The sequence below is a fragment of the Branchiostoma belcheri genome, unplaced genomic scaffold, assembly GCF_001625305.1.
Source record: "Branchiostoma belcheri isolate BF01 breed outbred unplaced genomic scaffold, Haploidv18h27 scaffold341, whole genome shotgun sequence".
Taxonomy (NCBI): domain Eukaryota; kingdom Metazoa; phylum Chordata; class Leptocardii; order Amphioxiformes; family Branchiostomatidae; genus Branchiostoma; species Branchiostoma belcheri.
Window position 1 is genome coordinate 48,371 of NW_017803956.1, and position 15,083 is coordinate 63,453.

General features: G+C 39.8%; 2 protein-coding genes across 2 annotated transcripts in view; one reads left to right on the forward strand and one right to left on the reverse strand.

Moving 5' to 3' along the window:
* Positions 1-10,829, forward strand: part of LOC109475689 (laccase-2-like) — a 12,708-nt gene extending 1,879 nt beyond the window's left edge. Inside the window, exons 3-15 of the mRNA XM_019776451.1 lie at positions 1,299-1,399; positions 1,633-1,778; positions 2,562-2,670; positions 3,284-3,387; positions 3,786-3,895; positions 4,720-4,894; positions 5,460-5,592; positions 6,158-6,285; positions 6,817-7,042; positions 7,450-7,582; positions 8,375-8,659; positions 9,028-9,231; positions 10,052-10,829. Of these exons, the coding sequence (XP_019632010.1) occupies positions 1,299-1,399; positions 1,633-1,778; positions 2,562-2,670; positions 3,284-3,387; positions 3,786-3,895; positions 4,720-4,894; positions 5,460-5,592; positions 6,158-6,285; positions 6,817-7,042; positions 7,450-7,582; positions 8,375-8,659; positions 9,028-9,231; positions 10,052-10,131 (1,934 nt within the window). The 3' untranslated portion in view covers positions 10,132-10,829. The remainder of the gene's footprint in view (positions 1-1,298; positions 1,400-1,632; positions 1,779-2,561; positions 2,671-3,283; positions 3,388-3,785; positions 3,896-4,719; positions 4,895-5,459; positions 5,593-6,157; positions 6,286-6,816; positions 7,043-7,449; positions 7,583-8,374; positions 8,660-9,027; positions 9,232-10,051) is intronic.
* A 2,707-nt stretch (positions 10,830-13,536) lies between these two features.
* LOC109475684 overlaps positions 13,537-15,083 on the reverse strand; it is a 40,164-nt gene continuing 38,617 nt past the window's right edge. The window contains exons 39-41 of the mRNA XM_019776447.1: positions 14,966-15,050; positions 14,206-14,444; positions 13,537-14,066 (exon numbers count right to left, since the gene is read on the reverse strand). Of these exons, the coding sequence (XP_019632006.1) occupies positions 13,537-14,066; positions 14,206-14,444; positions 14,966-15,050 (854 nt within the window). The remainder of the gene's footprint in view (positions 14,067-14,205; positions 14,445-14,965; positions 15,051-15,083) is intronic.

Here is a 15,083-nt window from a genome sequence, read left to right on the forward strand (position 1 = left end):
AGGTCGGGGGGACCGGGGGGGGGGGCTCTTTGACCCCCCCTAAGAACTCGCGAACGGAATGTCGTATGACAACCAAATTTTCAGAGAATGGTGTACTAGTAAAAATTTATCATATCTACAATTTTTATGTCGTTATTACGTAATATGACGTCATTATGACGTCATTAATGTGATTTTATTGGCCAAAACCGTCTAAATAGGTTTTTCCCTGAAAACCTCCCTGGTATACAACATAACTTTACCAAAAGTGTTTATGACAGAATATTAGCGTGTACTAAGTCTTATGTTGCCCATAGCAACACCGGTGACGTCATAAAATGACGTCATGCATATTTAAGATATCCGCCATCTTGGATCATCAATCTTGAATTTTCAAAAATAGTTTTTTTTTCATGATATAGCCTACAATACATTGTAAACATACTAAACACCTTCATTCAAACCTTTTTTGTAAAAAGAAATGGAAATATTGATGAAATTTTAATGAAAATAACCCGTATATACCTGTTCTAATGATATGGTCCGCCATCTTGGATTTTGGCCAATGACGTCATCAAATTAGCATAAATTATGCATATTTAATAATAAAATTTACATAAAATTATATGGGATGTTATTAATATTAGAAACCATGAGTAACTTGACATAAAACCCATAAAATTCTATTGTTGAAACAAAAAGTACTAAATTTAGCAAAAAATGCCTGTCAGAAACCCATTGCCATGGCAACACAAAAAATTATTATCTTATTCCAATGATAGAGAATTGTTGCCAACAATATTTTAGGAAAAGTCACCAAGTTTGGTCGTTCTACGGCTAGCCGTTCAGACGCTAGGTGACATCAAAGTTGCCGCGGGCACTTTTAGCCCCCCCCCCCCGGTCTAGGTAGGGTTAAAACCAAAGAGGAAAGCATATGATATTGAAAATATAACAGAATTTGTTTATTTTTGTTCTATCCCAAAATTCATTACAATACATGGCGATGGTACACTAAAGTTCTTGCGCCACCAACGCAGTCAAACGCATTCATGAACGACAGATATATACATTTTCACATAAGTGAGAAAACTTGTGTAAAGTTCCATTCTCAAGAACACAACACCAGTGGCATAGCGAAATTTAAACTGGTGACCTCTTGGTTCAGTTTCGCTCTAAAGAGTTTGGTCTGATTTAACGTACCTTCGGTTCTCTCTTCGACTACGTAGCAAAAGTGCTAAAAATATTCGACTTAAAGTATGTATGTATGTATGTTCAATATATAAATCTCTGTGAATAATTTTTCTCCCTCTTCCACCCAGAGATTACCCAGGTGACGACAGCGGACGGTTTTCACCGCAGGACAACACTGGTCAACAAACAGCTGCCGGGACCTACCATTGTCGTGTGGAAGGGGGCACAAGTAGTGTTTTTTTTAGTAGTGATATAGTTGAGCGAAAAACACCTGATGTTTCTGATGCTAGTAATTTTTACGGGAGGAAACATTATGTTTCTTTGACATTGAATATTCAAAATAGTTAACAATTATTTACAAAAAATCTAAATATTACGTGGGGTCTTAGAATTCTTCTTTTATCCTTTGGGCTAGAAGAATCACATAGCCCTTACATATGGGTATCGCTTATTTCTACCCAGGTTGCTGTTCGCGTGAGAAACAAGCTAATACAGGAAGGCGTGGCAATCCACTGGCACGGCATCACCCAGCACAACACGCCGTGGATGGACGGGGTGGGCGGCGTGTCACAGTGTCCTATCAACCCGGGGGAGAGCTTCACTTACAGGTGTGTGGTTAACCAGTAGTTAATATCAACCCGGGGGAGAGCTTCACTTACAGGTGTGTGGTTATTAACCAGTAGTTAATATCAACCCGGGGGAGAGTTTCACTTACAGGTGTGTGGTTAACCAGTAGTTAATATCAACCCGGGGGAGAGTTTCACTTACAGGTGTGTGGTTATTAACCAGTAGTTAATATCAACCCAGGGGGAGAGTTTTACTTACAGGTGTGTGGTTATTAACCAGTAGTTAATATCAACCCGGGGAGAGTTTTAATTACAGCTGTGTGGTTAACCAGTAGTTATTATCAACCTGGGGGAGAGTTACACTTACAGGTGTGTAGTTATTAACCAGTAGTATATATCAACACGGGGGAGAGTTTCACTTACAGGTGCGTGGTTATTAACCAGTAGTTATCATCAACCCGGGGGAGAGTTTAACCTACAGGAGTGTGGTTATTAATCAGTAGTTAATATCAACCAGGGGGAGAGTTTCACTTACAGGTGTGTGGTAAACCCGGTGGAGAGTTTCACTTATTTTTAGATTTTTTTTCTACATAGAGGTGCAAGCTTAATATTAACCAGGAGTTAAGATCAACCCTGGGTAGAACTTCACCTACAGGAGCGTAAACAATATTTAGCAAAAATCACATAGTCAGAAGACGTGCGCTGCGCTCACTCTGCGGTTTAGGCATTAATTAGAGACTAGTCTCGCAGAAAAAAAAACATGACTTGCTCGGCGAGAGAGTGAGAGTGGGCATTTTGAACCCTGGTTTTACACTTCCACCCCAGGTTCACTGCGTCAGAAGGCGGGACTCACTGGTGGCACGCCCACCTGGGAACCTTCCGGACAGACGGACTGTACGGGGCGCTTATTGTACTGGAGAACGACACAGCGGTGGTGAGGATACATTTTACTTGTATTATGGTTTTGATAATCTAAGTCCAAAGATTGCGTGCATAAAATAGGACGACTTCTAAGGCACAATGGGAATATATTGGATAAGTTACTCCATATCATTCCGATGTACATCATGATTTAAAATTCGGCTTATTTACAGATAACAATACACATTGTCATTCTTTATTTAGTAGAGACAAACCCCTCTCAAATCACAAATTTAAAGCCAATATCCTTTACATTTCTTTATCTTCATCATTATAGTCACCTCTCTCATCTATTGACGATGCAGGCCACCACTGCTTTCCACTCTCTTCTGCCCAGCACTTGCCTTCGTGCTACTTTTCAAGAGAGATCCATCTTCAAATCTTCAAATCTTTTCCCTTGTGGTATCCAGTTTATTGAAGGCATCCTTACAATATGACCAAGACACCTTACTTGTACATTTTGCCCCTGTATGTAATAGCCAGAGTGAGTTGTCTTGTTGCCCAACGAACTTTGCTGTTGCAGACTTTTTGTTTTATTTCACCTTTAGAAAAGCTCTCTGTCATGATCGAAGCATTTCCTTGCCTGAAAATGTGTTGATGACAACACTTTCTACCGTCACCTCCAGCCACCACTGCCGGTCTTCCATAAGGAGTTTGTGCTGCTCGTGCATGACTGGCAGAGGGAGGACTCACTGGAGACGTACCTGCGAGTGGAATGGGAGGCAACCAGGTAAACAAAAACACAACGAGACAACATTAGCTGCCATATGAGGCATCAAAAGCCTTTTCAGAGAAGTAAAACTGGAGGTACAGTAACTGAATTTACAGATGTTTTTATTATCAAATTGTTCCTTTGGTCCATTAAATGTGAAGATTTTTAAATACAACGCAGGAAAGACAAAATGACACAACAATCTAAGCGAGTCGTCTTCTTGACCTGGCGTGTCCATTTCCATCCACTACATGTCTTCAAAAAATCTATTTCCGCAAGAGCATTATCATTCAACACAAAAAAGTATTCCCAGCATTAGCACAGTTCTTAGACGGTTGGATAGGGTAAACGTTGACAGTATCTCTTGCGAAACTTTCAACACCATCATTCTGTACCGTTTTCCTCTGAATCTGTAGGTTTTCCCACGGGTACGGAGATACTGATACATGCAGGACGAGACTGACACAGGCTGATGGCACGGACCTGGGACCGGTCCATTTCACCTCAGGCCTTATCAACGGAAAAGGTAGTTAGCCGTTTTCGCATTTTCAGTTGTTTGTTTGATATAACCAGCTGCAGATAATCGCCTTTAGGCCTTGGTCTCATTTCTCGAGCCTAGCCTTGACCTGGCCATGCGATTTGCTTGAACAAAAAATTAGCAATTCATACTAGGAAAACAAAGCTTACTGATAATGAATTTTTGTCATCTCTTACATCATATTTATGTCTTATATCATACTTATATCTTATATCATTTTCCTTTGAAACTGCCAGGGCAAGCCTAGCATTGACCAAAATTTGTGATCTTAGTATCATAAAGGACAGGACAAACCAGTTGGCTTATTGTAAGTAAAAGCTGCGTCTACAAAACGTTCAGACTCTTAATTCAACAACCCTAACCAAAAGACTATATTACCACCTGTTATTAGGCATTGTAGGTTTAAGATCAAAGTTTTAACTTCTTTTAAACAAATAGCCAGAAGCCTAAAATTCGACCTAAGACTGAAATTCATCAGAACTATGCCACGTACTAGAAACTGAAAATCGCCCTAACAAAAACTTATTGGGTGGCATTCTTGCAAGTGTAGCGTAAATATTTTGATGGTTAGAAGCCTGGTTGCATCTAACCTTTCACTGCACTTCATATATTTAAACATGCTGAGTCATATTTGTAAATGGGACTTGAATATCTTAAAATCATTAAGCAGTATTTCCGTTTAATACATCTCAGTAGCGGTAAAAGCCCCAATTGAAAAGCAATATGAAGGCACAAGGTAAAGTTAAACGTGCAAGTATTTGATTAGTCCTGCATCAAAACAACCATGTTTTTGTTTTTATTCGGGTTGTAAGGTCGTAGCTATGACAACAACGACAATGCGGAGAATCGATTTATACCTTTGGAGAAGTTCAGTGTAGAGGGGAACATGACATATCGCTTCCGGGTCATCAGCGCCGCCATGGTCTTCCCCTTCCGGGTGTCAGTGGACCAGCATGACCTGACGTTGATCGCCACGGACGGAGACAGGTGGGTAAAATGGAGTCCATATCCTACTTACATTTAAAAGCACACTTCTCTTTTCCCCACTCAACTCAAATAACACCACATAGTGCAATTTACTCCATACCAGTTCTAGCCCCTCCCTCCGAAACTCTACTTATTACCGCATCTTCGATATTATATATTGTGTCAAACTTAATTTCACTATTTGGAGGATTTGATTAATTACATGTATATATACATTAACGTTATATGATGTACTGGTCCACTGCACGTTTTGTATTTGTTACCCAAACTTTATGATTAAGGTCTTTATGTTTTATAAGCAATTATCATATAGCCGGGTGACGTTGACCAATCAGAAGGCTCTATTCCACATTCCTTATGTCGCCGTAATGTCACAAATAAAGTCAAAATCGGGTATTTATTTATCCCAATCCATACATTAAACAACCCAATAATCACCCGCAAATGACAAAAAATCCAAAAATTACTTGCTCCCGACCTTCTCTTAACCATAGTTGAGAGGTGTTAGGTATTGTTCGGGAGGGCATCCAGCTATGTGTAACAATGGCTTTATCATCAATTTCAGGATCCGTGAACAGACAGCAGAGTCGTTCATTATTAACACAGGCGAGCGCTATGATTTTTACATCACAACCAACCAGCCTGCCGGGAACTACTGGATCCGTGCTGACACCATCGAACTGTATGAGGACGGTAACGTAAGTCATGGACTAAACTTCTGTCTTAACTACCGGATAAAATTAACGATAAACTAATAATGCTAGGATTACAATTAAAAAAAAAAAGCTCCCATTTCTCTTGGCAAATACAGGCTTGCGGATTTATTATAACTGGTTCCCGGCAACTAGAATTGATCGTAACATGCATAATTGTAACTAACATGCATAATTGTAACAGTGAGCGCCACCAACTGACTTGTCTTACTGGACCTGGACCTTTTGGCCTAGCCGTTACGTCCGGGTCCTGAACTTTTCGGATTTTAATTAGAAGCTATGGCGTTACCTTCGCTAGCTGGCGACCCGGGCCCGGAAACTGCACTTCTCGCCTTTGTTTCATAATCATATATAATAACACCAACAGTTCCCAGCTGCAGAGGAAAGTAAGGTAACTGGCGTGGATTAGAGATAAGGCTAGATCGTTTTTTTCTTAGTGGATATAGGCTCTCTGCTGGCACTTTGTTTATGTCGGTAAAAACTCTTTCAAAACTACAGATTTACACATCTACTGGTAGCTCACAAAATGGTTGAACCGTTTTTTTCCCAGCCGGTGAGCAGACAGCACCATACCGAGGCTATACTACACTATGAAGACGCACCAGACGCAGAGCCGACCTCCCAGCGTAAAACCTGCGCAGAACATGACACCTGTACCATCGTCAACTGTCCATTCAGGTACAATCACAAACACAAACATATATGTCTATGTACACTTATCATCAAACCATTTGGTATTTATCTTCATAGTGTGTCAATATGCCTAATAACTTATTAGTTTTGCAAAGTCTGTTTTCTTTTACATCTTATAAATTTGATAAGAAATGTGGTAGTAAGTTGATTGATCCATTGGTTATGGTTGATATGTATATTAATTGTGATTTGATTTGTCTAATTAGTTGAATTTCCATATTTTCTCATGCATGGTATCCTTCTCTTTTGTTTTGATCTCATTCACTTACTATCTATGAAATATTTGTGCCTTATGATGATATTTGTGAACCAAAAGGAAATCATACGATAAGCCTTAAAGGTTCCTGTTTACCCCTGCACAATTTGCTTTACCATTTGGAGCAAATGATTTATTTTTGTGTGTGAATAATGTATGAATGTTACGCTTTCATTAGTCCAAAATGTATGGTATAAGGTTATTTGGACTAGCCTTGAAGTTTACTTGATGTGCTAATGACATAATCATTACATTAACAGACAGTACGGGGATCCGTCCATGTACCTGGAGTGCCTGCCGGTGCACGAGCTCCGGTCTCCCGGTAACGATTCCGTCCCCATGCCGGAGTCTGCGGACAGGTGGGAGGAACATTTCATCAACTTCCACTTTGCAGGGTCGGATAATAATACGGGTCAGAGGTCATCTGTCAACGGCCATCGGTTTGTCCCGCCGTCCACACCGCCACAGGTAAGTAAGGAATGCTATGTATGTACGTAACATTTTTATTATATATATTATTCGTCACATGTTCTCTGTTAACGGAAAGTACAGTGCGAAAATCCTCTCTACAAAGAAGGTCACAAATTCCATTTATCTATATAAGAAAAAGGTAATCAGGACTATCTAGTCTAGTTACATAGTAACACAAATTTTCTCTCGGTCCAAATTCGAAGGTGTCAGTTTATTTTGATGTGGTCTCCATGCTCTTGTGCGAAAAGAAGATTTAACATTTTGCGATTAGCTATACTGATTTACAAAAGTAAAGTAGAACCTCAAATGTCTTATTCATCCTGGAGGTATTGTGCCAAACTGCAATTGTGAGCTTAAGTTGACAAAAAGGCCACTTTTTAAGTCCCAAGCAAAGTGTTTTCACGCCCCCCCTCTCCGTTCAGGTCACAGGTGACGAAGGTCTCATGGCATGTACCGACGAGCTTTGCGGCGGGGAGAAGTACTGTGACTGCAGCTATCACGTGACTATCACCCCTGGCAACGTCGTGCAGATGGTTCTCTATAACATGGGCTCCGGTAAGCCCGGTTTTTGCCTCACAAGTTTTAAAAACCCTTGCCTTTATATATATGGGTTGCACATACAGTACAATTTTTATAGTGCCCTGTATATGTACGATTTGGGGGTACTTCTCGTGCAACGCATCACACGGCAACGAAACGCAACGAATGCGGAAGTAACTATACCACCACAGGGCAAAGAAATTCAAGGGTCTGTGCCCTGATTAAGACTTCAAATTTATTGAAAATTTTGTGTACAAACGTCCAGCAGGACGAGGGTTCAGGGGATAGAAAAAAAGTGTATAAGCCATTTTCCTTAATGAAAGCTGCGTGAAGTTCTTTTTTCACTATGCTTAAAGCTTGGCTCTACCATTTAAAAACATTTGCTCTACTGCAAATCGTGACCGACAGGAACAACGCATCATAATATCTAGGATTCTAACAATAAATGTTTCAGACAGAAAGTAACACCTTACCTGTAAGCAAATGGTGATTAATTTCTGGCTTTTATATGTGCATGTTAGGTATTTATTGATAGACTTTTGTTTAATACGAACCGATGTTTTGATGATTGTCTGTATGTTCATGAGAAAAAAATTATAACTGGTTCCCTGAAGCTAGGTGTTACTGCTTACAATGCGGTCTCAAATGTATCCTAATTGTAACATACATGGCCAGATTGTTCAACAACCGTAAGATATGCGGTTAAGATTGTCAAGTAACAGTTGTTTATTTACTGTTGGTTACCGATGTACTTTTGACTATGTACAGTTGCAATGTCTCCGCGCTACGCTGGTTCTTTATTTCCAGGCGCAGGTCTAGCCGGTACAGCCCACCCCGTCCACATACATGGTCATCACTTCCACGTGTTAGACATGGGCTTCCCGCAGTACAACAGTAACGGCGGCTACGTTAGCCAGAACCCGGATATCGACTGCGGCACGTCGGACAGGTGTAACGGGAAGAGATGGGCTGACCCGGCGTGGGAGGGCGGGAACAAGCCGGGACTGAACCTGCTGGACCCGCCCCTGAAGGACACGGTGATCGTGCCGGTGGGAGGGTACGTGGTTATCAGGTTTACAGCTGATAACCCAGGTGGGTAGAAAATGAATTTCGCAACACAATGTTTAAAAAAAGGAGCAAAGAGACCCACATTTAAAGGTGAAGTAAATTTAATCAACAGCCGGCCTGGAATCCTAAATAAACTGCTTGTCAGTTTTTTAAAAAAATCTCTGATTTTACCTTTAAAATATTCGCCCCCTCCCCCCCCCCCAAAAAAAAAAAAACGCAGGAAATGACATTTTAGAAGGTTCAATTTTCAAAAAATTCCCTAGGAGCATGCCCCCGGACCCCCAGTAGGAACGGTCCTCGCTGGTCCCTTTAACAGTAGAAAGACCCCCTCTCCCCAATATAAATCCTAGTTGCCGACATGATTCGCGCATTTGCCCCTTGTCGTGTTGCAGGCTGGTGGTTCGTGCACTGTCACATCGAGATCCACCAGGTGGAGGGGATGGCCATGATGATCAGGGAGGGGACGGAGGGACAGATGAACCCCCCACCCCCGGGATTCCCTACCTGTGGGGAGTTCGACTGGTCCTCAGAAGAGTTTGAGAAAGCGAAGAAAGGTTACAGCAACTCCTGGATCCACCAATTATCAGCCCTGGAAGGTAGGAACGTGCACCTCTTTTTTGATGATTTATCTGTTTATTAAGAACAACTTATTGCCGACTGGGCAGTTTTTAAGGGGCTTGGAGCTTGACAAAATTGATACAGCTAGATTTCTTTATGTGTTATTGATGTGCTCAATATAGTTGTATGTTGTCCATCCTTGGCCCTTGGGCTTGTGTTGTGGGTGTATCAAATCAAATCTGTATTTCAAATCAACTCTGCAGGCGTTGAATCTCTTTACACACAACCTAATTGTGTTGCCTTTTTACAGACAGAAAGCATATCAATATCATCTACATAATAAAAGATAACATTATGATGCACATTTCCTTACATAACAATGCAAATTCATTATGGTTGCCCCCGTGTAAAAAGTCCTTCGTGCTTCTCAATGAAATCATTTGTGCTCATAAGAACTACTCAGTGAAACTTTATTTTGAGTTTTTCCTGTTTTCTGCGTAACCCCCCCCCCTCTCTCTTTCGTCCTCTCTGACTATATATACATATATTGATCGCGTGATCTCAGGATTACGTTACGTGACGAGAAAAATCGGTGACAACTTCCAGAACGCCCGCCAACTCTATGGCGCTGAATGCCGTCCTTTATCCTTGTCATGTCGTCACGACATCCCATACAGCCTGTCTTAGCTGACTAAATTTGCTAACGTAACTCTTCAGTGAATACCATGCTTTATGCCAACACTTCTTTTAACGTATTTAAACCTCTATTTCTATTATTCACACAATCAATGCGTTAAAACTAGGAGTCATGACCTCACGTTATGACATTTAATGTCTATGCCTTGTTTGTTTTATTAGGTGGTGGCATTGGAGCTGCTGTTGGATTCACCGTAGGGATTTTAGTCGGCATCCTCGGAACTTACATATATGCAAAATGAAGCTCTTAGCATGACTGTTTTGACCCTTTCGGAAAGTAATGCGCCCAAACGGAATGACATCTCGTGGCGTGTTGGGCGAAAAGGAGCCGTTTGCCACACATTTGCTGAAACTGGGTTTGAATAACATCTTAATGATTAGAAACTAGATTATATAGCTGATAAGAATATCAATCCTTTTCGGAACGACGCCAGTGCCTTGTTGCCTCCATAAATATGGAGGTATTGCTTGGTCTGTCAATGCGTGTTTGTGTGTATGTGCATATTTCTTCAGCTCGACAGCAAGATCTCGTGCTTATAGATTGTGATGATGTTTGTTGATAATAATGATGATCACACTGTTCAAACCAATGGAGTACCCACATTGGGTATTTCGATCAGATCAGTACGTCCCCACATTTACTAAGCATAGTTACAACATCATTGTTATTTTAATTAAAAAAATGTGAATAACGTAACATTCAGAGAGTAACAGACGGAATAGAGCTGGTACTTATCGACAAGATAACATAAAATTATGCTGTTTGTTGGCAGGACTGATATTGATGTGCATTATCGATTAATAAAGACCTTTATTGTACACACATATCCACTGGGTTAAGTGCAGGTCTCTATAAAACAAATAACGTTACGTATAATATATACAATGCTCAGTAACTGCTATTAAGTAACTATGGCTTTTTCACGTTTCTTAGTAATGGTTAACGGTACCAACAGGTATATTTCATAATGTAAGTTCATTGCAAATATAAAATTGTATTCCCCAAATGTATGAAGTGGGGAAACATGTATTAAAACTATAAATACCTACTCTCTCTGATCATACCTTTTGGATGGCAGGGCAATCTATTAGTGACACTATAGGGAGACTTTTCGGCATGATACTATACTATGACCGAAATGAAATAGATCAATCAGGCGTTAAATCTGACCTTTAACCCACATTGCCTTCACCTCTGACCTCGCAATTCCACAGATTGACAGAAGACAAAGGTACGGAATCCGTGTTTACATGAGGACAAAAACCACCATAGCAAGCGGCCACCATAGCAAGCAGGTTAGACTTATAGACGAGCAAACTTAAGCAGGAATTCTAATGTCTTAGGCAATAGTTTGGGCTAATTTTATAAAAGAAAACTCTCAGTAGGACGATAGCTTATAGCCATTTTCGAAATGTAAGGTTTAATTTGAATGGGGAGGGGGGTAGGACAAAACATGTATTTCGCCTTTTGTACAATCAAAAAAGATTGGAAAACGATACCAACCTCGTAAAATGCCTAAAATTAAACGAAAAAGACGAAAATGTAAAGAAATGAATTTTAAAAGTAGATTTTTCGCCATACCATACTATGTGTCATTTGTTCAACCTTCAGGACCACGTAGAATAAATGCATAATAAAAGTAACGTTTTTCTAACCCTTTTTTTCATTCGCACGCTCGCATCAGTTTTGGGGTTCCCATAGGATGTCATCCATGTAATCAAATCAACATGGCCTAAGGCAATACGCACTATTGCAAAACCCTAGACATGACGTGTAGGGAGTGTTGCCACAAGACAGCGAACACATCACACTTAAACCGGCATATGGGGACCCATACCGGTGAAAGACCCTACAAGTGTGAGCAGTGTGACTATTCTACAGCACTGAAATGTAATTGTAGCAAACATTTATTCAAACACGCTGATGAGAAACCCCACAACTGTAAGAAGTGTGGATACAAAGCAGCTGACAGGTCACACTCATATGAGAACATACACTGGTGAAAAGCCGGTGAAAAACCCTACAAATGTGACCAGTGTGACTATTCCAAAATCTCCAAGCCTGTCCTAACTTGACATACATTAATTTACATCGAGGCACCAACTCTGCAAATGTAACTAGAGTTCCACGATCTCATACCTTCGCCAAATGATGTTAGCTTTTATGATTAAGAAATTATATCTTAATCCCCCTAATTATGCAAATAGGATCCTCAATTGCATGAATTATATCTGTTGATCATATTCTCCACCAAAAGAGTCTTATCTTAACAAAGAATGCCATGATGAAATTTTCTCATAAATTATGCAAATGAGGTCCTTATTTGAATAAGTTATGTTTAATTATGTTCACCTTAACTTAACTTTCAAACACCCCAAGTATAAAATTCCAGGCAGATACCACTATGCAATTTTAATATTTTCTCATTAATTATGCAAATTAAGTCTTCATTTGCATAATTGATATCTGCCTGTGTTTCTCTCATTCTTAATAACATATGTCACAAGCTTGAACTTCCTATTATGGAATGCAGCTGATAAATAAAATTTCCTCATTAATTATGCAAATTACATCTATATTTGCATAATTGTAATATCATTATGTCAAGCATCACTCAAGCTACCTACATACCAAAAATCATGATGATCCATCCATCAGTTCTTGAGTTATCCCCCTTTAAACATTTGTCCATTAAACCCCCCTGCAGTTCTAGAGCAAGCAACTAGGGGGCTCAAACTCATGTCACTTTATCCCCAGCACAAGAGCTATCTACCATCTAAATTTCGTCACCCTAGCATGTCTGGATCATGAGATATCAAAACCGGAAGTTCAGCTGCAGTACCATGACAAGCCGCCAGGTGGCCCAAAATCTAATCATTTTGAGGTCTCATCAAGACCTACCCACCTACCAAGTATCAAGACAATCCATCAAGACCTTCTCTAGTTATCGTGTTGACAGACAGACACACACATACACACATACACGAACGCCCCTGAAAACATAACCTTCTTGGCGAAGGTAAATATCTCGTACATTTAGAACGCACACTATGCTCTTAACTATAGTTTTGTTATCTTTATACCACCCTTTAGGATACACACCAATATTCAAAACATTAAGGCTAAATATATTATTTATGATATTATATTTTCAAAAACTGTCCTTTCACTAGGCTAACTGATACTTGTAATTTACTGCTTCCTAACGATGTGCAAATTTTGTATGAATGATTGTATTAATCTTGCAACTTCTCACTCAATCCACAAAACATGACGGACAATTCTTACATTATGGTCACGTTACGAAAACACCCTACAGATGATTTACTGTTAAGATTGAGAAAATCAAGTTTTATAATAACTTTTAACACTAAAGTTTACACACGTTTTGACATATTTGTAGGCATGCTATATATAACGTTTCTAAAATATGCATATATAATTTATCATGCAAAGGAAATATTATGAATAAAGCAGCAAGCAATATCTTTCCTAACACCAGAAAAAAAAATCACATGTGAAATATGTACTTCAATATCAGCGAAAAAGATCGCAACAACAAAAAAAGGATCAATTCACCCTTTATGTGTAAAATATGCCACTGGCCTACTAATAACTATGTACACATAGCCTGTACAAATGGTTATTAAATCGCGTTGTCCTTCTTTTGCACGCGGCGAGCTGCCAACTTCTGTCTCAGTTTGTTCTCGAACATGCGCCTTGCGCCCTTCTGCCGCTCCTCCATCCGTGCAACATCAGCTGTGTGCTGCTCCATCAACTCCTGAGCAGTGTCCATGGCGGTCTGATCTAGCCGTGACATCATCCTTCTGTCTGCTAGTTTTGTCTTGAGGATCGCTTCAGCACGCCGTCTGCCTTCGTTATGCACCTCCTCAATCCTAGCCGTATCGTCTTCATGTGCTTTGAGGAGGCACCGGGCCTGTTCTTGAACATCAGATACAGCCGGTGTAGTCGGAGATGTAGTTTCCTCGTGAATCATCTGACATGTGTCTGAACGCATCGTAGTAGAGTGATGTCGTGGTGTGACAGTTTGATGGTGTGAGGAGGTCACTTCACTTGTGATCTTTGGCCACAAACACTCTGTGACATCTAAGATGTCGCCTAAAGAGTCCTCTATAGTTCGCAAGTTTGCTTTCAGCTCGGTGAGTTTCACTTCACCTACGGGATACAAAACAATGGCTGAATGTAAATTGAGTTAAACGTAACATAGAAATGACAAAAAATATTTATTTATAGACAATGTCAAGTCATTGCTACATTTTTTAGCGTTTTTAAAGATACCGATAGGCTAATTTACCTGCTGTTACATCATTTGTCGGTGAAGAATGGATCCCCAACATCTCCTTGAAGCTTGTCCAGATGTAGTCTACCAGATCCTGGTCATAGTCGTCGTCAATGGAGTCACCAGAAGCAATGGCATCACAGATGATGGTCACGAGGAAGTTAACGAGAATTATGAAGATACAAATCATGAAGAAAGTAAAGTAGACCGGCCCGACATATCGGTTTGCTGCCAATATCTCTTCTGTGTCAAAACTGGAAGAAATAACAGTTCCATGCCATCAATTTATTTGATTAAATTGTTGGCTTTCAAAATGAAAGGCAATCTTTAATCACGCTTTAAGCATGCTTTAGGCATACTCCTAAATCATACTGCATTTTAACAGTAAACTTGTTCTTTGTGTCTAAGTGTTACATTTACTGTACCTTTACGTAAGGCGTAATTAAAGGTCTTGTCGAGCACTGTATTAAATCAAAGTTCACAAAGACACCGTAAGAAAGTGAACAATGTCTTTAAATTAGTCATATTTCAAAAATTGTTTTTTTTTTATTTCTTTCCCATCTCCATAGGTAAGTTAACGACAATGTGCCTAAGCGCTCTTGCCTTCTTTAACGTTCCTGCCAAAACTCTCAATTTGGTTTAAATTGTTAATACGACTATGGTGTCCAACAGATTAATTTTATAAATAACAAAACTTATCTTTGCAACATACAAGTTAAAGACTTAGATATTGATAGTATACCATTTTAAAAATAGATACTAGATAATTACGCACCTGCCAAGCGTCATCTCGAACAGCGCGAAATTGGTGTGGATGAAATAAGTGAAGGCCTTCTTGTGTGTCCCAAATACAACCATCCCTGTGTTGGAAAAAAAATCGTTACATGCACATT